This window comes from Papaver somniferum, chromosome 10 (genome assembly GCF_003573695.1).
Source record: "Papaver somniferum cultivar HN1 chromosome 10, ASM357369v1, whole genome shotgun sequence".
NCBI classification, from domain to species: Eukaryota; Viridiplantae; Streptophyta; class Magnoliopsida; order Ranunculales; family Papaveraceae; genus Papaver; species Papaver somniferum.
In genome coordinates this window covers 159,803,229-159,823,663 of record NC_039367.1, presented here as the reverse complement: position 1 = coordinate 159,823,663, position 20,435 = coordinate 159,803,229, and the positions used below count along the sequence as shown (strand labels likewise).

Genomic DNA, 20,435 nt, shown 5'->3' with positions numbered 1-20,435 from the left:
TAAGGAAGGATGTGATGAGTATGATGTCAGAAAGGCGGAATACTGGTAATAGTTTTATAACAATTCTCACACCGAAGAATGAAAATAAGATGAAGGCTCTTATTGATGGGGGTTTAACCTGGATGGTTATACAGTCTGATACTCATGTTTATGAAGTGGAACGAGGGGACAGTTCTCATAGTGTTAACCTTGAGCCAAGGACATGTACCTGTCAGAGGTGGCGTGTCTATGGGTTTCCATGTGTGCATGCTTTCACATCGATAACAATGTCTGGTTCTAATCCATATGATTTTGTTGAACCTTATTTCACTACTTCATACTTCAATAATACCTACAGCCATGCAATTCATCATATTCTGAACTATAACAGGCCTGAAGTTTATGAAGGTAATAATATTATCGATGTACCTTATGTTAGGAGGTCGCCAGGGAGACCACAAGCTAATAGGAATTTGAGCATATATGATAAGCCGCCCAGGAGAGCTATGCGCTGTGGTAATTGTTTTGAGCTTGGTCATCATAACAAGCAAACATGTAAGAATCCTACCTGTTACAAGAAGCCTCCGAAGCCGCCGAAGCAGTCTAAGGGAAGTTAAAGGAGAGCAATTATCTTGTTTGTTTCTTCAGACTATTACTTTTATTTTTGAACCTTATTCATTTTTCTTTCATTAGTTTCTGTATTAGTTTTTATGAAAAAGTACTTTTTCTTTACTTAGTTTCTTTTTTGTATTGGTTTTATGAAAAATACTTTTTTTTTCATTGTGTGTTTTTCTGCTTCTATCAGATAATGTTTCATTCTTGTTCTTAAATGCATAATGGATTATGCTTTAGTTTTTGATGATGCATAACTTTTTATGCATTAGTTTTTATGATGCATAACGTATTATGCATTATTGTTTTGAAGATGCATAATCTCTTATGCATTGTTTTTCGATGATGCACGATCTGTTATGCATTTATTCTTTTAAAGATGGCTGCATAACGACTCATGCAAATGTGGTTCCTTCATGCATCTGCATCTGCATAACAAGTCATGCGTCTGCAAAACAAGTCATGCACATTTATTTTATTAGGAATAACATGTTATTCAGGTTTATTTTGTTGCATAACTTGTTATTTAGATGTTTATATGTAACATGTTGTTCCTTCATTTTCCTTGTAATTTGTATCATAGTACAGTTAAATGAAATAAGAATGCAGCAAATAGAAGAACTGAAACCAGCATTGATATATAATAAATATATATATAAACATCGACAAGATAACATAAGTTGTTCTGACAAGAACTACTGACTAAAGTTAAGTTTTCATACCAACACATTACACATAACTACTGACTGAAGTCAAGCTTCACACTAACTACCTTCCCATTAGTTTTCACTCCCAAGTTAAATTGCTCAACCTACCAACAACACACAGGTTGTTAAAACAAAGTTACGTTTGAGCCTTTCTATTATGCACAACTTCACATTGACGAGCAGCTTCATCGCATTGACGCGCAAAATCATCCCAGATGTCTTCATTGGCATCTATCGCCCAACTGTTTCCAAGATCCGTCAGCATTTTCAATACCGGACTTACTCTTTTCTTGTTGGCTTTTTCTACTGCATCTTCCTTTCCCAACTTCAGCCATTTGTCCCTGACTTGAGACTTCATGCTCATCTTCATATAATAGCATACAAATATGAGGCAGTCGGGGTGATGACCTTGTTCAGGAACAATCTTGGTAAAAACATACCTGTATACAAGCGGTTCCCTCTTTATATCCACGATTTGTGGTGATAAATTCAGTTCATCATATCTTTGGATCAAATACGGCATACAAGCCTTTTCCATTATGAAAGCTTGTTTCTTGCAGTTAGATTTATAGCCTTCAAGACTGTTATATTAGTTCCACTCACCCTCTGAAAATTCATACTCTAACAATGTCCAATGTGTACCAGCAGGCTTTTCCTTTGTCATATAGTTCATTGGAATGAACATTCTCTCAACTTCAATAGGGAGATTCAAGATGAATTATCCAACAAATTTGGCAATCCCATCTTTCTCCTTTGTTTTAACAAAGAACTGCAAAAGAAATATTTTGTAGGAAAAAAAAGTTAGTGGATGCAATTGATAGGGTGCACAACAGGTGTAGAAAACAATGTCGAATAACTTGTTATGCAGTTCAATCTAGTTGCATAACATTTTATGCATAAGTAATTATATGGGCATAAGATAATATGAAGGAATGACTTGTTATGTAGCAAAATGATTTTATTTTCTTGACTTACCCAAGCACCTGGCGTCATGAATGCAGACTCCGCATACCTATGTTCAACACTATCAGCCATCTTTTCATTTTCCCGCTTCCTGAACAACCTATAACTGTAGTAGCGTACTACTTGGTCTTCTAAGTATTCATTGTTCATTAGATGCCTTATTATATCTCCGTGAATCCGAATATCCCACAAGTACGGGTCTTCTCCTTCTCTGATACTCCAAGCCGAATTTCTGCAGAAGACATAAGACATAATTGGTGAGATGTTTTATTCAAGTGACATGCGGAAGAACCATAAACTAGAGGGTTGTGTTATGCATGGGTTTTTTTAAGCATAACTTGTTATGCATTTATTTCATAAGAAGCATAACCTGTAATGCATTGATTTCTTAAACAAGCATAATAAATATAACAACATTTTTTGCATAACTGAACATGCATCAAGCATTGGAGATGCATAACATGTGATGTAGATATTTTAAACAATGCATAACTAACCATTCATTAAACATTGGGAGTTGCATGACAAATTATGAAAACAAGCATAAAGGTAATTTTGATGTACTTACAGGCTGTTGGCATTCTCAAAGTATGTCTCCAGTACTTCCATCATGGTTGGTTCTATTGTATCCTTGTAATCTTGAAAGCATTCCATTGTTTCCAGCGGAGGTAATTTTCTGAACGGCAAGCCAGCAGACGTACGGGGATTTTCTTCTTCAACTTTATTCTCATCAGGCTTGTCTTTTTGCTTCTGCTGCTTCCCTAGATCACAATCTTTGAGTAGTATACTGGTTGTCCTTCGATTCCATGTTGTTTTTTCCTTGATTATTCTTACCTTGCTTCCTGGTTGCTTCCCATCCTCTTCTGCCTTGTTTGTTTTTCGCTTCAATACTGACTTTTTCTTCAATGGTGACTTCTTCAAAAATTCTGTTCTTGGTACAAACTCCCCTCCTACGTCTTCTTCCTAGAGATTTATGTAACCAAAATGTGTTAGATATAAACAGTTTATTATGAAATTAAGTAAATAGTTGATTAAACAGCAAAACAACAATATAGTAAACAATTTATAGTTGATTAAAAATAATAAGTAGTACATAGTTGATTTGACATTAATAAAAATACCATAATAAAAGATGTTATGTTGCTTTTCTAAAAGTTTTAAAATACAAAATCTGTTTATATTTTAGGTACCAGGTTTTGTGAAATTATCTCCATCTCAGCATCTTCATTATAGCCTTTTTCTTTTTCAGCATCTTGTGTGGCACCAGGAGTTAAAACACTTGTTGTGGCTTTTCAGCCACTGGCTCTTCTGGTTGTTGTGGTTCTTCAGTTTGATGTTGTGGTATCTCAACAGCGGGTTGTTGCAGATTTTCAGCTTGCTGTTGTGGTCCACCAGCATCATCTTTAATTGCGGCAGCAGGTTGTGATAAATGCAGATTAAATGTGGGCACCACATTTTCTTCTGCTTTCTTCTGAGTTTCTGGAAGAATGTCATCATCACCACCGTCCAAAAATTATCTTTCCTGTGCTTCAAGTATTTCTTGTGTTGTTTCTATATTTGGTGTTGTCTCCAATTCCACTTGAGTTTCTGTTTCCTTGTCGTCGCTGGAGAGATTAACAGCTTTTTCCATGTCCATGAACTTGAAAGGTGAAGACTGGATACCTTGACTAGACGTTTGGTCTTGGCTATCGAGTCTGATAACTTGTGGCACTGATTCTTGTGTAGGTGGTTCAGTTGAAGATACCAGTTCAACAAGAGTCTCATTCCTTAGCAAGTTTTGGCTCAATGGGTCGCTTGGCTCAGCTGATGATACATTGACACTAGGTCCACCTGACGACTTCTCCTGCACTTCTGTGTTGCCAAAATCAACAAGCAATTCCTTCACGTAATTATACAACTTTTCATTGAAGTATACTCCACTCTATCTATTCCTCTCCTAAGTCTGCTTCATGTCTTTCAGCTTTGCTTCAATGACCTGCAACCTTGCTTCAGCACTATCGGGGGGACACGTTTCTTGTTCAATTATCTTAATCGCATCCAGAAATGCTTCTTCATACTTGTCCCTGTTCTCTTCAGATTCATTGCGATGAGATCATATATCTCTTTCCCTTTTCTTTGTTTTCTTGGTTCACAGAATTCCATCTCCATTGCACTGTACTCATCTCTAAATTTCTCATTATACTGCAACATGATTGATGACACTCATCAAAGGAATGCATAACAAATATAACAACATTTTTTATATGCATAACCTGTGATGCAGCTAATCTAAACAATGCATAACTAGTCATGCATTTAATATTGTAACTGAATAATATGTCATGCATTGATTTTATGCATTTAAAAACACAACCATGCTTAACTCCTTTTCAATATTGAAAAATGCATAACCGGTCATGCATTCATATATTCGGCTTCATAACATGTTATGCGCATTGATTTATTAAGGTGCATAACTTATTATGCAGTTATCCTTTTTTGCTAACGTAACTTATTATGCATTCATTTTTAAGGAATTTAGAGATACTGTCATAGATGCATGAAGGTCAATTATAAATCATGAAATATTCACGAACAGGTACCTTTAAAAATGTAATATTCTTCCTGAGCATTGCTTTCTTCATTGCTGCCAAGTCCCACTTTGCAGCTCTCGGTGTAGCATTGGAACTGACCTTGACGATGTCTGATGATATCTCATCTATTTTAGAATGCTCAGCGAACCAAAGGTGCAAAAAATAATAACTAATAAGATATTTTGTATCCAAGAAAGTAATATTTATTGACAGATGTTCTGAAAGTAAAAAAAAAACTAACTCATAAGAGAATATATAGTGCAACCACTGCAATTCCTGATATGAAGATTGTTTCTTTTGACAGTCTTGATGCTCTCCATAAGGTGTTCATGAATAAGATCAGGAAAAGAGACAGAGTCCATGGTTTCCAAATCCTTAACCAAACCAACATACGAGACGTCTAAATTGAATCCTCTTGAACGACAAAAGAACAATACGACTAGCATGTAAAGGCAGATAAGGCAGACAACTTCCTCTTGATGACCTTTCTTATCAAGTTTTTCCAACACCAGCCTTTCAATATCATATATCAACACATTTGTTACCCGTGCTTTGGGATCTTTGCTGATAAATCCTGGCTTTGTTTTGAATGTGAAATGCTTGACGAGGGAATGTGACTGAGTCAGCTCTATCTCTGCCTTCGAAGTCAGAATATCATTTCCTCTGTCTCCTTTAATTCTTGGAATCATAAATGTAACAGCAAGCTCATTATACATTGATGTTATGGACTTGTTTTCAGACAACTTGAATGAATATTGATTCAAATCTTCATGGTCATATGATAGAAAGACTTCATCCATCAGCTTGTTGCTCTTACCATCCAAGTATGCCATGTTTGCAGCATATAACCAGTTATAGAACTTTCCAAACACACACACATTCATCATGTTAGCCTGCAACGGATTCAAACCACCTCTGTCTTTTATCTTACTAAACAAGTGACATACCCAAAGGAAACCTGCTCTATAAGTACCTCCTTGAACTGCAGATTTGGTTTTAGGTTTAACTGTGTAAAAAAAATGCATTTTAAAACTGCTATTTTAGAACAACAAAGGAATGCATAACAAATATAACAACATTTTTTTATATGCATAACCTGTGATGCAGCAAGTCTAAACAATGCATAACTAGTCATGCATTTAATATTGGAACTGAATAATATGTCATGCATTGATTTGTTAAGGTGCATAACTTATTATGCATTTAAAAACACAACCCTGCTTAACTTATTATGCATTTAACCACACATGCCTCTTTCTCAGGCATCTGCATAAACCATTATGCACATCTTTTACCATGCATAATATATCATGCACTACTAGTTAATACGACATAAACAAACAGTTGACTGCATAACATATTCTGCATATTTTTTTAAGAAGGCACAATCTGTTATGCATTTGTTTTTTTAACAAGCATAATGTGTTTTACATACAAACAAGCAGGTAAATGATAAGAGAAGTTTATTAACTGATGCATAACAGGAACAGGAAGGAATTCAACGCACCTTGTTTATATACAACACATTTCTTATTAGATTCTTCTTCTTCTTCCACTTCACTCTCGGATCTTTCGATTTGCTTCTTCTTAATCCTTTTCAGGTCTTTCGATTGTTTGGGTTCATGTATTTTTCTTTTCTTCTGATGATCAACAGCTTGCCTCACTGAAACATGCCAAATCATATTGAAACAAATCAATGACACCAATTAAACAATATATCACACAAAAGATACCACAATCAAATCTTACCATCTTCGGCATCATTTGTATTATCATCCTCATTATCTGTATCATCACCCAATACTTCCTTTGGTGCAGCTTTCTTTGCTTTCTTTTTTCCCTTAGTAGCTTTTTCAGGCCTAGGTGAACTAGGTGATATTTGAGGTGACACCTGATCTTTTAATCTATGCGACTTACTTGACGGGGTTGCTTCATGATCTTTTTAACACAAAAATAAATAAGCTATTTAAGTTATGCAGTAACTTTGGTAAGCAGATGAAAGATAAAATTTAAACAGATGAAAATTAAAAAGAAACACTTAAAAATAAGTGTTATGCAGTGGTTTTTTTTTGTAAGCATAACTTGTCATGCATCTGCATAACAAGTTACACACGTTAATTTGATGTTGCATACCCTGTCATGCATCTGCAGAACAAGTTATGCAGATTTATGTTATGCAGAATCACACATGAGAACTAGTTATGCATACTAGAGCCTTTCTTACTCTTCTTCAAAGCATCTCCCTTTGCCTTGATTTGCATCTCCTTCAGTGTTTTGACACTATCAATTTCTTCTTGTTCACCTTCAACATCAGTAGGTAAAATCACATTGAGGAGAAAATTATGTTAAAATCGAAGAAGAATAAAGTGATAACTCAAAAAAAATTATGGGTAATCAGGATGAAACTCTCACCAGAAACAGTTTTATTTTTAGGTTTACTCTTTTTTTCTGGTTCATCATCGGCAACTACTGTAACAAAATTTAAGATTAAAAAAAAATTCAAAAAAAAAAATCAAACAATAACAGATGAAGCTAATGATAAATCTCACCGGGTTTTTTCTGTTTCTTCGACTTTATTTTTCCTTCGGTTTTCCCTTCTTCATCTGAAGCATCAAGAACAAAAATTAAAATCGAAAATCAAATAAAATCAAATGTACAGAATGCATGCAAGAATAAGATCGATTAAACTAGTTTTAGTACCTAATTTCTTCTCTTTTGATTTCTGAAGACGTGTTTTTGTTGGTGTTTCATCCATTTTGGTTCTACTGAATTCTAGGTTAAGGTTTTTTAGAGTTTGAAATTTATTTTAGGGTTTGATCAACTTCAATCATCGGTTTTAAATGATTGATTTGTTTGAATGATGTAGAAGAAAAACTTTGCAGATCCGTTACAGTGTTTATGGAGGAATAGGAATAGAAAAACGGATGAAGAATAAATGAGAAGAAGAGAAAAGAAATGGTTCTGACCGTTTTTGGGAGTTAATAGAACTTCCCAAAACCGCTGAAGGGTAATTGAGGAACTCTACACGTTTTCAATAATTTTAAATAATGCTGGGTGCGACTGTAGTAATTGTGGGCCTGGCGGTAAGAAAAAAAAAAAATTCTGGACCTGCGCCTGATTTTCCCTTGTGGCAAACTAGGAGTTGATGGTAGTCTGCGAAACTCTTCATCAGCCTAACTGAAACAAAAATGGTTCCTTTTCGGTTCATACATAGATATCATATCGTAGTCCATCTTTATAACATTAATTTCTCCATCAAAATTTCTAAATAAGTTGGTCAAAAATTCGTCGAGTATGTGGCTGGCATGGTTTTCCATTGGCACAGTGGTGCGTCTGGCATGGTTGGTATGCCTTGGCGTGTTAGCCTGAGAATTAGGGTTTGGCATAGTTGATGTCGGTCAATGTTAAGGGTTCTGCCGTGGAACATGATACAAAAAAAAAAATACCATGATAATTCTTACGTAGGCATGCTGATCGGTTCAATAAAATGTGCTAATGGTCATAGGGATGTCATGTCAGTTGTACAGTTTTACAATTTTAACCCTAAGTTAAAAACCACCATCAATAATAGGAAAACAAAATCAAGTTTTTATATCCAAGGGTCATAAGCTGCTGTCACGAGGGAGACCTCGTCGCTGCATGACTCTTACAAATTAGCTCATTGTTTTAGCCAATTTATCGTTGTGCCATTCTGCATTTTAATTACAGTTTTTCCACTAATGCAATTTAAAAGCCAAAACCTAAAATCTAAATTGGAAATTTGTAACATTTCTGTCTGTTTTTTTTTTTTTTGGCGCCGCCGACCATGGTAATTTTGAAAGGTGTGAATGGCAGAGGATAGGACACCAACCGTGGTAATGCTGAAAGGTGAGAGCGGTAGAGGAATGGTAGTTACCGGCTGTTTTTTTTTTGTTTTTCAGGAAACGAGGACAGTGGTAGTGCCATTTTATTTTCTCTATGTGACGAGGGACAATGTTTGCCGCGAAGGGTCACGAGTGGCACTGATTTATTTTTTTAATTTTAAGGGTTGTTGGGTCACTGAGTCATAAGTGAGTACTCGTCATAAGTAGTTCGTCCTTTGTAGGTTAGTATTTCGGTATAACGGGGGAGAAAACGCTTTCGTTCGATACGGTTCTAGAAAACTTAAGTCGAACAAAATTCCACATCAAACTTCCGAAAACCTCTGCAACTAACTTCCGAACATCTCTCAACTAAACCATATTTAAGCAATTTTGTGGTAATTTTTTCTAGGGTAAAATTTTGATCGTGGGTTTTGTTTTGAGTAAGAGAAAATTAGTTGTACCCCGAAAATTGGCATCATGCAGAGACGTTCAGCAGAGATTGGTGAGAAGGATCGCAGAAAATACAAAGAGGAGACTGTACCTGATGCTGTATATGATTCTAAAATGATTCCCGTGATTGGAGCACTTGTGTTTGGTTATTACTTCGGTAAGTTCCTAAAAACGTAATGGTAGTTGTTTTATGTTTATATGTCAATGGATACTTGCTTATTAAGATTTTTAAAAAGAAATTTGAATGCATAGTGGTTATCATACATTTTTGTACATCGATTATTATTAAACTTCCTGACAGGATAATTCTAATTCCATAGGATTTATCCTCTCGAGATTCTATATCCAAGATGATATTCAGTCAATTAAACTGGTAAGTGCGTCCATATGATTTTTACTGAATTCACTGTCGGCTTCACACTTTCGATATTCGTAATGATGATTTTTATACCGGTTATTTTAAAATTGATAGGAAATTATACGGACGGGTGTATTAGGAGCAGTGTTTGGTTCAGTAATTGGGGGTTGGATGAGTGACTGTTTTGGTCGAAGATTTGCACTCTTGTTTGCTGACAAATTGATACTCGTTGGTGGACTACTACTCGTAGTGTTTCTATCTATTAGTGATTATGTTTTTGATTGTTACTTGGTAACTACTGTTATGAAGACAATTATAGGTTTTGGGGTTGGAATGACATCAATAACCTCCCTTAGTTACATATTAGAAGTAGCTTCAACTCATCCTCTAAAAAACCTACATATTTGGAATTCTACGTATTTTGCTGTTGGAAAATTCATCTTCTTTTGTATCGATACCAGAGTTGCTGCTTATAGTCAGGTATGTTTACAATTGATGGTTTCTTAGTATTAGTTCTTTTGCTGAATTAACATCTTAAAGTTTATTGTTCTTAAAAATTAAATGACTCCAGGACCTTAATAAGACATCAGATTATATCCTCGCAATGGCATTGTTTCCAGCTCTGCTTCAATTTTTGCTAATGAAGTCGCTTCCTGATTCACCTATATGGCTATATAAAATGGTTAGTTTCAGAACTTGGAGTTTCTTTCCGTAAATTTTGAGTTTCGGTCGATGATACTTTTTTTTTAACAGAACCGAAAAGAGGACTCAATTAAAGCTTTCGGGACATTTTACACTTCCCGTGAAGTTGAGAAAGAGTTGGATGCTATAAGGTTGTCAATTAAGAATGAAACAGGTGGTCCAGATGAAAAACCCTATTATGATAGGAATATCTTTTTTAGGATGAGGACAACATGGAATAATTCATTAGAACGTAGACAGATTGTTGTTGGTATTGGTTTGCAAGTTGCTGAACAGTTTGTGAGTGAGAACACGTTAATTTATGTCTTTCCCCGTATCATAAGGATGGGTGGCCTCATAGCATCACCAAATCCTAAATGGGACATCTGGTATATGAAGTTGACTTTCTTAATGTGCTATGGTCTTAATGGTATTCAAAGTGCAAGTCTGCCTTACAGAATTGTAAAACTTTCGAGGAGGAAGATTTTGCTTATCAAATCATACTGTATGATGGTGTGTCTTTTAGGGTTAAGTTTCTTCATTATTATATCACCTAATAATATTAGAGGAGTGAGTAATAAACTGGAGACCATCACGTATTTCGGTAACAACACATGTCCGAGTTATACTTCAGCACCAGATGCAGATGCATGGAACTGTTTCAAATGCCTTCAAGCAGGATGCGGATTCTGTAATGGTATTGATGAAAATTTCATGGTAAGCAAGTTATTATTTTCTCCAAATTTAACTGAAGTAGGGCTACAAATACAGTTTCGTCACTCCCACATTTGGTGTACTTCACTCACTACCCGAGCTATTCTTAGTACTTCATTATTTGTTCACTGTGTAATTGCAAAATAAACATGATGTCGATGATATTTTTTTCTTTTGCGTGCTGATGAATCGCTCCTTTCTTCTGCACAGCGTGCACCTATTGCCTGCTTGGCTGTAGAACCTATTGGGACATCACCATCATGTTTTCCTGAACAGGGAATCTGGTTTGCACCAGATTCCGTCACAAGACAATGCGAATTGAAGATTCCTTATGGTCCAGCTTTTATATTGTTAATAATCGGCCTTGTTCCCTACACATTTGGGTTGGAATCACATATGCGCTCAAGGATGTCCAAGGTAGAAGTTAGAGGGAGACTTGCTGGGACTGTAGCAGCGACCAACTGGATCTCCTTCCTCTTGGTGATTGTATCATCTTTTACGATTAATAAAGATGGAGGCACTCTATTCTTAATGCTCCTCATCAGTTTGATTTCTTTCTTTGTTACTCGGTTGATCAATTTGTCTTATTTGTGGGTACCAGAAATGAAAGGTTCCTCCCAGTCCAAAGTGGATACTTCCAAAGTCAGTTGAAGGGATACTCTTGGTACAAATATTGTTATCTTTTAATGTTTTCCTTTGGTTTAATTAGGAGATAGTATAGGTAGTTTATTTGTTTGACTTGATTTTTCTTTTTCTGAGAATATTTATTTATTTTTTTGCTAACAGTCACGCATAGTATGAATCCCTGATTTCTGCGCTGGTTTTTTCTTACCGTTAAGAAGTAAGCTTTTTTGGGAGTCCTATGATGTTCCTCATTAGTTTCATGGTTTTTTCTTCCTTTGTGATTAATATATACAAACCCCTAACCCCGTGCGTAATGCGTGTGGTATACACATACAAAAACATTGGACACCATCATCTTCCCTTAATTTGTGATGACCCAATGGGTATTCATGGTTTGTATTAACCACAGAGATGGTTCTTGTAACTTGTCCATTGTATAAATCCACGATTCGTTTTTTCAGCATAGGATCAAAAAGAAGATTTTATGTTGAGCAGAACAACGTTTGTACATTCCCAGACTAATATAACAGGCACGCGCTATGCGTCTGCCCTTCCGTTCTTTTATTTGATTACATTTACGTACGTTGTTACTTGTTTGTACCTATAATATACACAGGTAAAACAACTTGAAATCGAATACAATTATGTTCTCGTATGTTGTTCTATAAATTAAGCGGTGCGGAACAATTCTGTGACCTATATATTTAGTATTCAAAAAGAAAAAGAAAATACATGTCTCGCAAGCTATTTTGTCTGTTTTCGTTATAGAAGTTTCTTGTCTAGCTGAATTTTATCCAACCTGCACAATTAAAATGATAACAAACCATTTCTGATGCATAGTAATTCATGGCTCCGGCTAATCATACAATGCTCTGCCAATTTGGCTTTCAAGTATCGAAACTCAATGGCAAAGATTTAGCCATATTGATAAATTATAAATTTTCAGAGTGTTCAACCTCGGAGATTGTAAATATAATGAACCTTTTTTTGCTTGGTCATCTACAATGGTGTTAATGATCAGAACTAAGTGTGCGATATTTTTCCACTACATTTTGCATCTTCTCTTAGCGTCTTTGTGGAAGAAAGAACGATGAGAGAAATCTTAGTCAATTGTTTTACCGCACCCCTTACATTAATTGTCCCTCCTTCCTGCCTTTTCGTATTTTTTGAACTGACAATAATGCGGGATCTCGGTCTTGATTGTTCCACGTGTTGCTTTCCACGGCTTATTTTTTGACACATCATTGTTGATCCTGGTAACTGTCTCTTCATATTCTCTCACCCATTAATGCGTTCGTAAAAGGGGATCTCGGGAAAAGGAAAGAGAATCCTTTGTATACCCGTATATGCTTTTCATTCTTCTCTTTTTACTATTTTTTTCTTCCCTAACCTCTGCAACTTTTATTTCTTACTGTTGATGCTCCTTTTCTTGATTGATCGTTTATTCTTCTTACTTCGCGTTTTCTTATCGCCATACTATCTTTCTTTCACTATTATCTTGGTTTTCATATCAAAACTCCCCACTCATTGTCTTCATCTCGATTTTCCTAATCCTCTTGATCATCCTGATTATCTTGATCATCTTCTTCTTTTCACTTTGTTCCTCATTTATATTCCCCTTTGCAAGATGGTAAACAAGCCAGGATGGAAATTCTCTAAAGACTTTGAGAGACTGCAAGTTGAATTCAAGGATAACTGTTTTACATTATATGCTCCTCACGCATCAGGTCCTACTTCTACGCTTAATCCTAGATGGTTTGGGTTGATCAATGGAATGATCAAAAGATCATCATCTCAGTGGGAAAACTTCTCGCTGGCCTTGTTATTCCTCTCTTCGACCCGCAAACTCTATTTTATAAACTTTTAACTCATGAGAAGTTTCCGCGCGCCGTCTGCCAACTGAGCACTGATTCTATCAGGATAATGATGGAATACTCTCGTCGTGCGCGGATGGATTAGAATCTCTCTATCCCAAAGAACTGAGGAATAAACATTGCGCGGATTTAGAAATCAACTTTGAAGAATATACCGTTGAGAACTTCTTCGCTCACTATGATGTTATTATTATGAAGAGTGAGTCAACTCGATGGGGAATTCGCTTGGGAAGAAAGGATGGCGTCGCGAAGATGTTAATTTCCGTCATACGACTAACCATCCCGCATGTAAGTCAAATGACAATCGCTGGGATGTTTATCTTGTCATCCTAGAAGTCCCTACATTACCGGTATTAGTTCTGATAAGTCAACCAACCCTCTCCCTGAGGGTCTTCCTGCCGGTACTCCTTGGGAATTCAAATGGCCTGAGAGAGATAATGTGGTATGCTATTCTGAGTTTCGCTTTTTCACTTTCCTTTATTCACCTGTCTCTTTGCTTTTACTAATTTTCTCTTCTTCAGATTACCAAGCTGAAGAAGGACTTGAAGACATAAGGAAGGCAAAGCACGTTGGAGGCACTGCGTTCGATCACTGATGAAGTAAGAAATACTTTCTATTTACATTTTAACAATATTGTTTCCTCTATTTCTTATATTTATCTGTGCGTGATGTAGTTTTAAAGTGGTAAGTAAGGTTGTCGTTCACTCGGACTTATGTAGACTCGATTTTAGCCTTGATTTTAGACTCAAAAATAGAAAACACTAAAAATAAAGAAAATATATTCACAAATGTTTATCACAGTATCGAGAGGTACTGAGACTCAGGATTCTACCAAATTCCATTCATGTGATTCAAATAATAATTCCAATCAATTATAGTTCAAATAATAAAAATATGGACTCTTGTTCTTTGCCAAAAATAGATTTTTGAAATGCAATGATTGTAAATCAAAAGCATGATGTATCAAAAATACATAGACCAAGCATACACCATCAACCGAAATCACACCCATTCAATAAAAATCATAAATCGATTAAAAATCAATGCAAATAGTCATAAAAGAATTATTAGAATTACCACATGCGTGAAATAGGGCTTCCTCCGTCATCCCAGTGTTGGGGTTTAGCTCCTCATATCAAAAAAAGGCTCAAAAGAATAAATCATGGCTCAAAAGTTATTTTTATTGAAGAGATGATATGATTCAGTGAATATGCAACGACGTAGTGGCGTTACAGAGTTCACTGTTACAGAAAGTGTGGCTAACTGAAGATAAAAGTGGCTGTTCAGCTGTTACAGAGAGAATATTGTATCACTCTTGCGAATTTGAGATGCTGTTCTTATTTGCAACGTTGTTCTTCAGCACCAGCAGCAGCAGCAGCGACAGCCTTCCTGTAATCTCTGATTTTCGCCTCCTAAGCTCTCCTTTCGACCCCAAACTCTCGACACCCCTTCTTGAGACCCTAGGAAACCTATTTATACACCACAGGGCGATTAAATCTCTCCCAAATCGCTTCGAAATCTCTTCTTTCCTTCCTTGGCAGTCACGGCAATAATTCCTTCCAGAAATTGTTTTACGCGTTTCTGGGATTCCAAACTTATGTCAAACTCTTCCTTAGATAGAATATGTATCTTTGGAACGAATTTCTTGCCTTTAATCTCTCTGAATATCCAAAAACAAACCCAACAGGACCGTGTTTCCTTATTCACCTCTGTTTCCCTTTTCCGGCCATTCCAGCCCAATTCAGTCGATCCAATTGCTTCTAGTAAACTTGTCTAGCCATTAGAAGTCCAGCCCAATCAATTTCCTGTGTTGAATCTCTTTAAAACTGGTCCAAGATTCACGTCCAAAATCATGCAGACGTATGCATGGCTTTTCCCGCCAATTTTCTAATTTGAAACGTGAAGAAGAAATTCCCCCTATCCTGTGCTGTTCTCCCTTTAGAAGCTGCCTGGAAATGGGTCACCCCTTAGTAATTAGGTTACCCCTTATCCAAAGTGAGAGTTAGTATAGTAATTTTCTCCCACGAGCACAAAAACCACTTTTTTAGCCAATTTCTCCGCAAAAGCTTATTTCTCCAAAAATACCTACAGGGACATAAAAAGCCATAATAAATATAAAATCGAGCACTAATAATATATACAATTGAGATTATATAAGACACATAAATCTCCTTGGTTGGCATACTTATTGACTACAGGACGAAGTACCCTGATGCGAAATTCCAATTGTTGTACACGAGTTTGCACTCAAGCATACTAAAATTCATAGATAAGTGACAGAGCCCTACTCAGATAGTTGCACTATGGACATCATATTCGGAGTCAAAACTAATCACGTGGATAGATCAAGAAGATGGATATAGAAAAATATAGATGGTTTTGATGTTTACTAAGTGAACGGCGTTTCCCATATCTGTCTGAAGGCCTCCGCCAAAATGAACCTATCCTAATGGATTGAGATACTAGTCTGACTAATATCAACACACTGGCATATACTAGGGAACCAGTGGTCGATAACCTAACTCTAGGTCAACAAAACTGACATATACAAGGGTACCAGTGGTCGACTTTATTGAATTTATTCCTTTTGGTCAAATGGTCTGGTCTCAATTTTTTTTTTTCATAATAATTTTTTTTCAACTTTTTGGTAACTACCATTTTTTTTTTTTATTGGTATCTCAATCACTCTAATTCACCATAGCATTGGTAACAACTTGAATCGTGAGCCCCACCTAATCACTTAGAGAAACATAGTTTAAAAACAAAATAAAAATAGAAGTGAAAAGGACTCAACGAGATATGGTGAAACTATCATGTTATTTCTAACACCTGAGCTCTGTGCTTTTATGAATAGACTCTTTAGATGTTTCCATCTAATCAGATTGGTTCCTCAACTCCTACAACCAAAATGCTTCCATCCACTTAGATTGGTTAGTGCCATCCTAAATAGGCATTAATTTCTAAGCTCTGAAGTTTATTTATTCATACTGCAACTAAAAAGTTTCTCCCATACCTCCAAACTTAAATCTAACATTGTCCTCAATGTTCTAAAGATAAATTAAAAGCATGAACAAGGAGAAATAGTTACCATTTGAAGAAAAAGAGATAAGGAAAAATATTAACGTGTCGCATGAATATTGGGTTACCTTCCAAGAAGTGCTAAGTTTAATGTCTTCAGCCAGACTTAGATAAGGATTAGTTAACTCATAGAATCATACAGTAATAGCCGAAATTTCTGTGGGTCATCAAAATCAAATAAAGCTATCACAAATAAAAGGAATATGCAACCTGTCAAGAAAATAAACAAATAAAGCACACCCTTGTCTAGTTTCCTGTTTGAGACAACTACATCTAGTTGTGGTTCAGGTTCAGGTTCTATAACTGGGTCCAAATAAAATATTTTCATGGGTTGGAATTCCTCAAAGCTAAGATCCGGTTCAGGTATTAGAGTCTGAAGAAACTCAAGTAAAAACTTAGAAGCACATAATAATAACCTGAATAATTGTGGATCCTTAAAGTCAATCAGTTTTGACTCGCACAGCTGACCACAATGAGAGTGGTGGTCTATCTTAAGCAAATGTATCGACCCTAATCTCTTAAAGTAATTAGGTTTAGTCTCAAAACTAAATAATTGACGCATTTGAAAATCATTCATTCCCACATTTGGAAGAAAAGTATTTGGTGGGAAAATAAAGTCGATATTAATATCATAGCCTGGTCTAACCTCATCAACCAGAGGATGGGTTTCTAACAACTGAACTTCCTTATGGACATCACTAGGTTCAGGAAAACGTGTATGAAGATAATCTTGTAAAATGGTTGAGGCACATATGTCAAGTCCCAAGTGAGGGACCTTTCTAATAGTTAAAGCACATGGAGAATGATAATCACCCCCAAACTTAGAGTTTTCAGTGTCTCTAGAAAGACTAGTCACAACTTCCCTAATTTCAAGGTCATTAGATTCCTGAAAATGGTCAATTGATTCTTCTAAATATGGTTCATCCTCACTCATCTCTACGAGTTCATCTAAGACTATTGTTTCTAAATCGTACGACTCTAAAACAGTATTCTCGGGATAAAACCGTTCCTCGAAACCATCATCGATTAAAGTTTCTAAATCGTTCGACTCGAAAACAGTAGTCTCAAGATAAACTGGTTCCTCTAAACCTTTATCGGATTCGTAAAAAGGACATACTACATCGTCTAGATTGGGGGTATCTCTAGTCAAATCCTCGTCCTTTTGAATAGTTGAATAATTTTTAAAATTATTAGGATCTGAACCAGAAATAATATAATCATTATATGGCTCAATTGGGGTAACAAATTCCTGATCACTATTCCTACTTATTTCAAATTCTTCATCAACACTATCCTCGTCATAATCATCAATATAATAGCATGAAAATGGTTGAACCTCATCTAAACAAGTAGTGTTACCAATTTTATCCTCGGCATCTTGATTATGAAAATTACTATCCTCAGTTTCAAGGGTATTATTGGAAACACTGTATTGGAAATTAAGATTATTTCGAGCAATTCTTTCGTTCGTCTCAGCTATCAGCTTGAAGGATTCCTCTATATAAAGTTCTCTTTCGTCATAAACCAAGTTATTCATCTCAGCGAACTTACGTGTCGACTCCTCTAATTTCCTGAGGGACTCTTCTAAAGGAGAAATATAAGAATTTTGCTCGTATGACCGGTGCGTGTGTGGATAGTAATTGGGCTCATCAAGGTATGAGCCATAACCTTGAAAAGGCTGATGTTCCCAACCACTATTCACATTATGGTCAAAGTAGTAACGTCCATTTTGAAACTCAGTCGGATATTCGTTGTATTGGCTATTGTAATACTAGTTCGACATTCTTAATTGCAAGGGAATTCTACACAATCACAAACAAGGCCGACTCGACTTCACCAAAGCAAACCTAAAGATTTCTAGCAAACAAAAAGCATGATGGCTCCCCTTAGATTGTTTCTAGACTAGCTTTTATCTCTCGAAGGGGAATTCGTTACAATTTGAGCAAACCCCTCTGAAATCAATCCGAGTCAAATTATGTTGAATCAAGGCGAGGGAAGCTCAGTGGAGCTTTGATACCCAAGGCCTCACCGGTTACAAGGCGGCGCAGTCACGCATTCAACTCAGAGAAACCGTCAGGAACTTCGAAGTATGCTCAAAAGAGTAACCAATATTATTCGAACGACTTTCCAATTAAGCTCGTTACCCTATAGGTCTCGTTCTAGTCAAAATTTTAGGCTTAGGTTCGCGTTTGGTTTCGTGTTCCTAAGGCGGGCAAGAAGGGAGCGGTGATGAAATCCGAACCCTTATCTTGTATTGGCCAGGCCTAGCCCTTTACTAGGAATTTAAAAACAGTACAAATTCGTCCTCAATCAATGAATCACCTTAAGGAATACAGTAACTCGCTTACAGGAGATTCGCGAGTGTTTCGATGGACTTACCTCTCGTACCATACGGGCGAAGAACCGTTGAAGTCGACTCGGGCCACGACTACTATGTCATGTACGAACCCGAGGGGCCGAGACGATATTGTAATCGTCGTCCTTCCCTGCAAACAATTGATATTTAAGTTTGACCCTTCCTTAGGGTTTAAAAATAATGTCCAAGAATATCCAAAAATTCCAAAAATAAAAATGTCCCAAAAAGGAAAAGAAAAATTACAAAAATAATACCCTATTTACAGTTTCTAAAAATAAAACAAAATAACTATATACAAAATCTTCTTCTTCACTCCTTTCGGATTCCTCTTTTTATTCCTTCTTTGGCGATGCTTTCCTTTTATAACACTTTTTCTTTCCTTGTAGCTTCGCTCGAATTCTGAAAAGAATCACAAAATACCAAAGGCGTAAAAGAGAACAAAAATTCTAAAAGAAATAAAATAAATCTAAAACCTAAAACCTAATACAAATCCGCGTCGGCGGCGCCAAAAATTGATGTAGTTTTAAAAGTGGTAGTAAAGTTCGTTCAACTCGGACTCGATAAGATTGGGTTCTAGATTTCAAATATAGAAAACACTAAAAATAAAGAAAATATATTCACAAAAGTTTATCACAGTATGAGAGTTACTGAGACTCAGGATTCCACCAAATTCCATTCATGTGATTCAAATAATAATTTCAATCAATTATAGTTCAAATAATAAAAATATGGACTCTTGTTCTTTGCCAAAAATAGATTTTTGAAAAGAAATGATTGTAAATCAAAAGCATGATGTATCAAAAATTCATAGACCAAGCATACACCATCAACCGAAATCACACCCATTCAATAAAAATAATAAATCGATTAAAAATCAATGCAAATAGTCATAAAAGAATTATTAGAATTACCACATGCGTGAAATAGGGCTTCCTCCGTCATCCCAGTGTTGGGGTTTAGCTCCTCATATCAAAAACAGGCTCAAAAGAATAAATCATGGCTCAAAAGTTGTTTTTATTGAAGAGATGATATGATCAGTGAATATGCAACGACGTAATGGCGTTACAGAGTTGTTACAGAAAGTGTGGCTAACTGAAGATAAATGTGGCTGTTCAGCTGTTACAGAGAGAATATTGTATCACTGTTGCGAATTTGAGACGCTGTTCTTATTTGCAACGTTGTTCTTCAGCACCAGTAGCAGCAGCAGCGACAGGCTTCCTGTAATCTCTGATTCTCGCCTCCTGAGCACTCCTTTCGACCCCAAACTCTCGACACCCCTTCTTGAGACCCTAGGAAACCTATTTATACACCACAGGGCGATTAAATCTCTCCCAAATCGCTTCGAAATCTCTTCTTTCCTTCCTTGGCAGTCACGGCAATAATTCCTTCCAGAAATTGTTTTACGCGTTTATGGGATTCCAAACTTATCTCAAACTCTTCCTTAGATAGAATATGTACCTTTGGAACGAATTTCTTGCCTTTAATCTCTCTGAATATCCAAAAACAAACCCAACATGACCGTGTTTCCTTATTCACCTATGTTTCCCTTTTCCGGCCATTCCAGCCCAATTCAGTCGATCCAATTGCTTCTAGTAAACTTGTCTAGCCATGAGAAGTCCATCCC

General features: G+C 36.2%; 1 protein-coding gene across 1 annotated transcript; it reads left to right on the top strand.

Moving 5' to 3' along the window:
- Positions 1-8,951: 8,951 nt before the first annotated feature.
- LOC113315201 (probable inositol transporter 2) lies at positions 8,952-11,575 on the top strand. The gene is made up of 6 exons (XM_026563505.1): positions 8,952-9,283; positions 9,447-9,499; positions 9,599-9,964; positions 10,056-10,166; positions 10,238-10,882; positions 11,090-11,575. The coding sequence occupies exons 1-6, from the start codon at positions 9,154-9,156 to the stop codon at positions 11,528-11,530; spliced, it is 1,746 nt and encodes a 581-aa protein (XP_026419290.1). The 5' UTR covers positions 8,952-9,153; the 3' UTR covers positions 11,531-11,575.
- The last annotated feature ends 8,860 nt before the right edge of the window (positions 11,576-20,435 follow it).

What these genes read in the sequence shown, in the direction of transcription:
- LOC113315201 (XM_026563505.1), top strand. Translation starts at nt 9,154, where the DNA reads ATGCAGAGACGTTCAGCAGAGATTGGTGAGAAGGATCGCAGAAAATAC. An exon ending in GAGTTGCTGCTTATAGTCAG is followed by an intron (nt 9,965 to 10,055) that starts GTATGTTTACAA and finishes AAATGACTCCAG; the next exon opens with GACCTTAATAAGACATCAGA. An exon ending in GTATTGATGAAAATTTCATG is followed by an intron (nt 10,883 to 11,089) that starts GTAAGCAAGTTA and finishes TCTTCTGCACAG; the next exon opens with CGTGCACCTATTGCCTGCTT.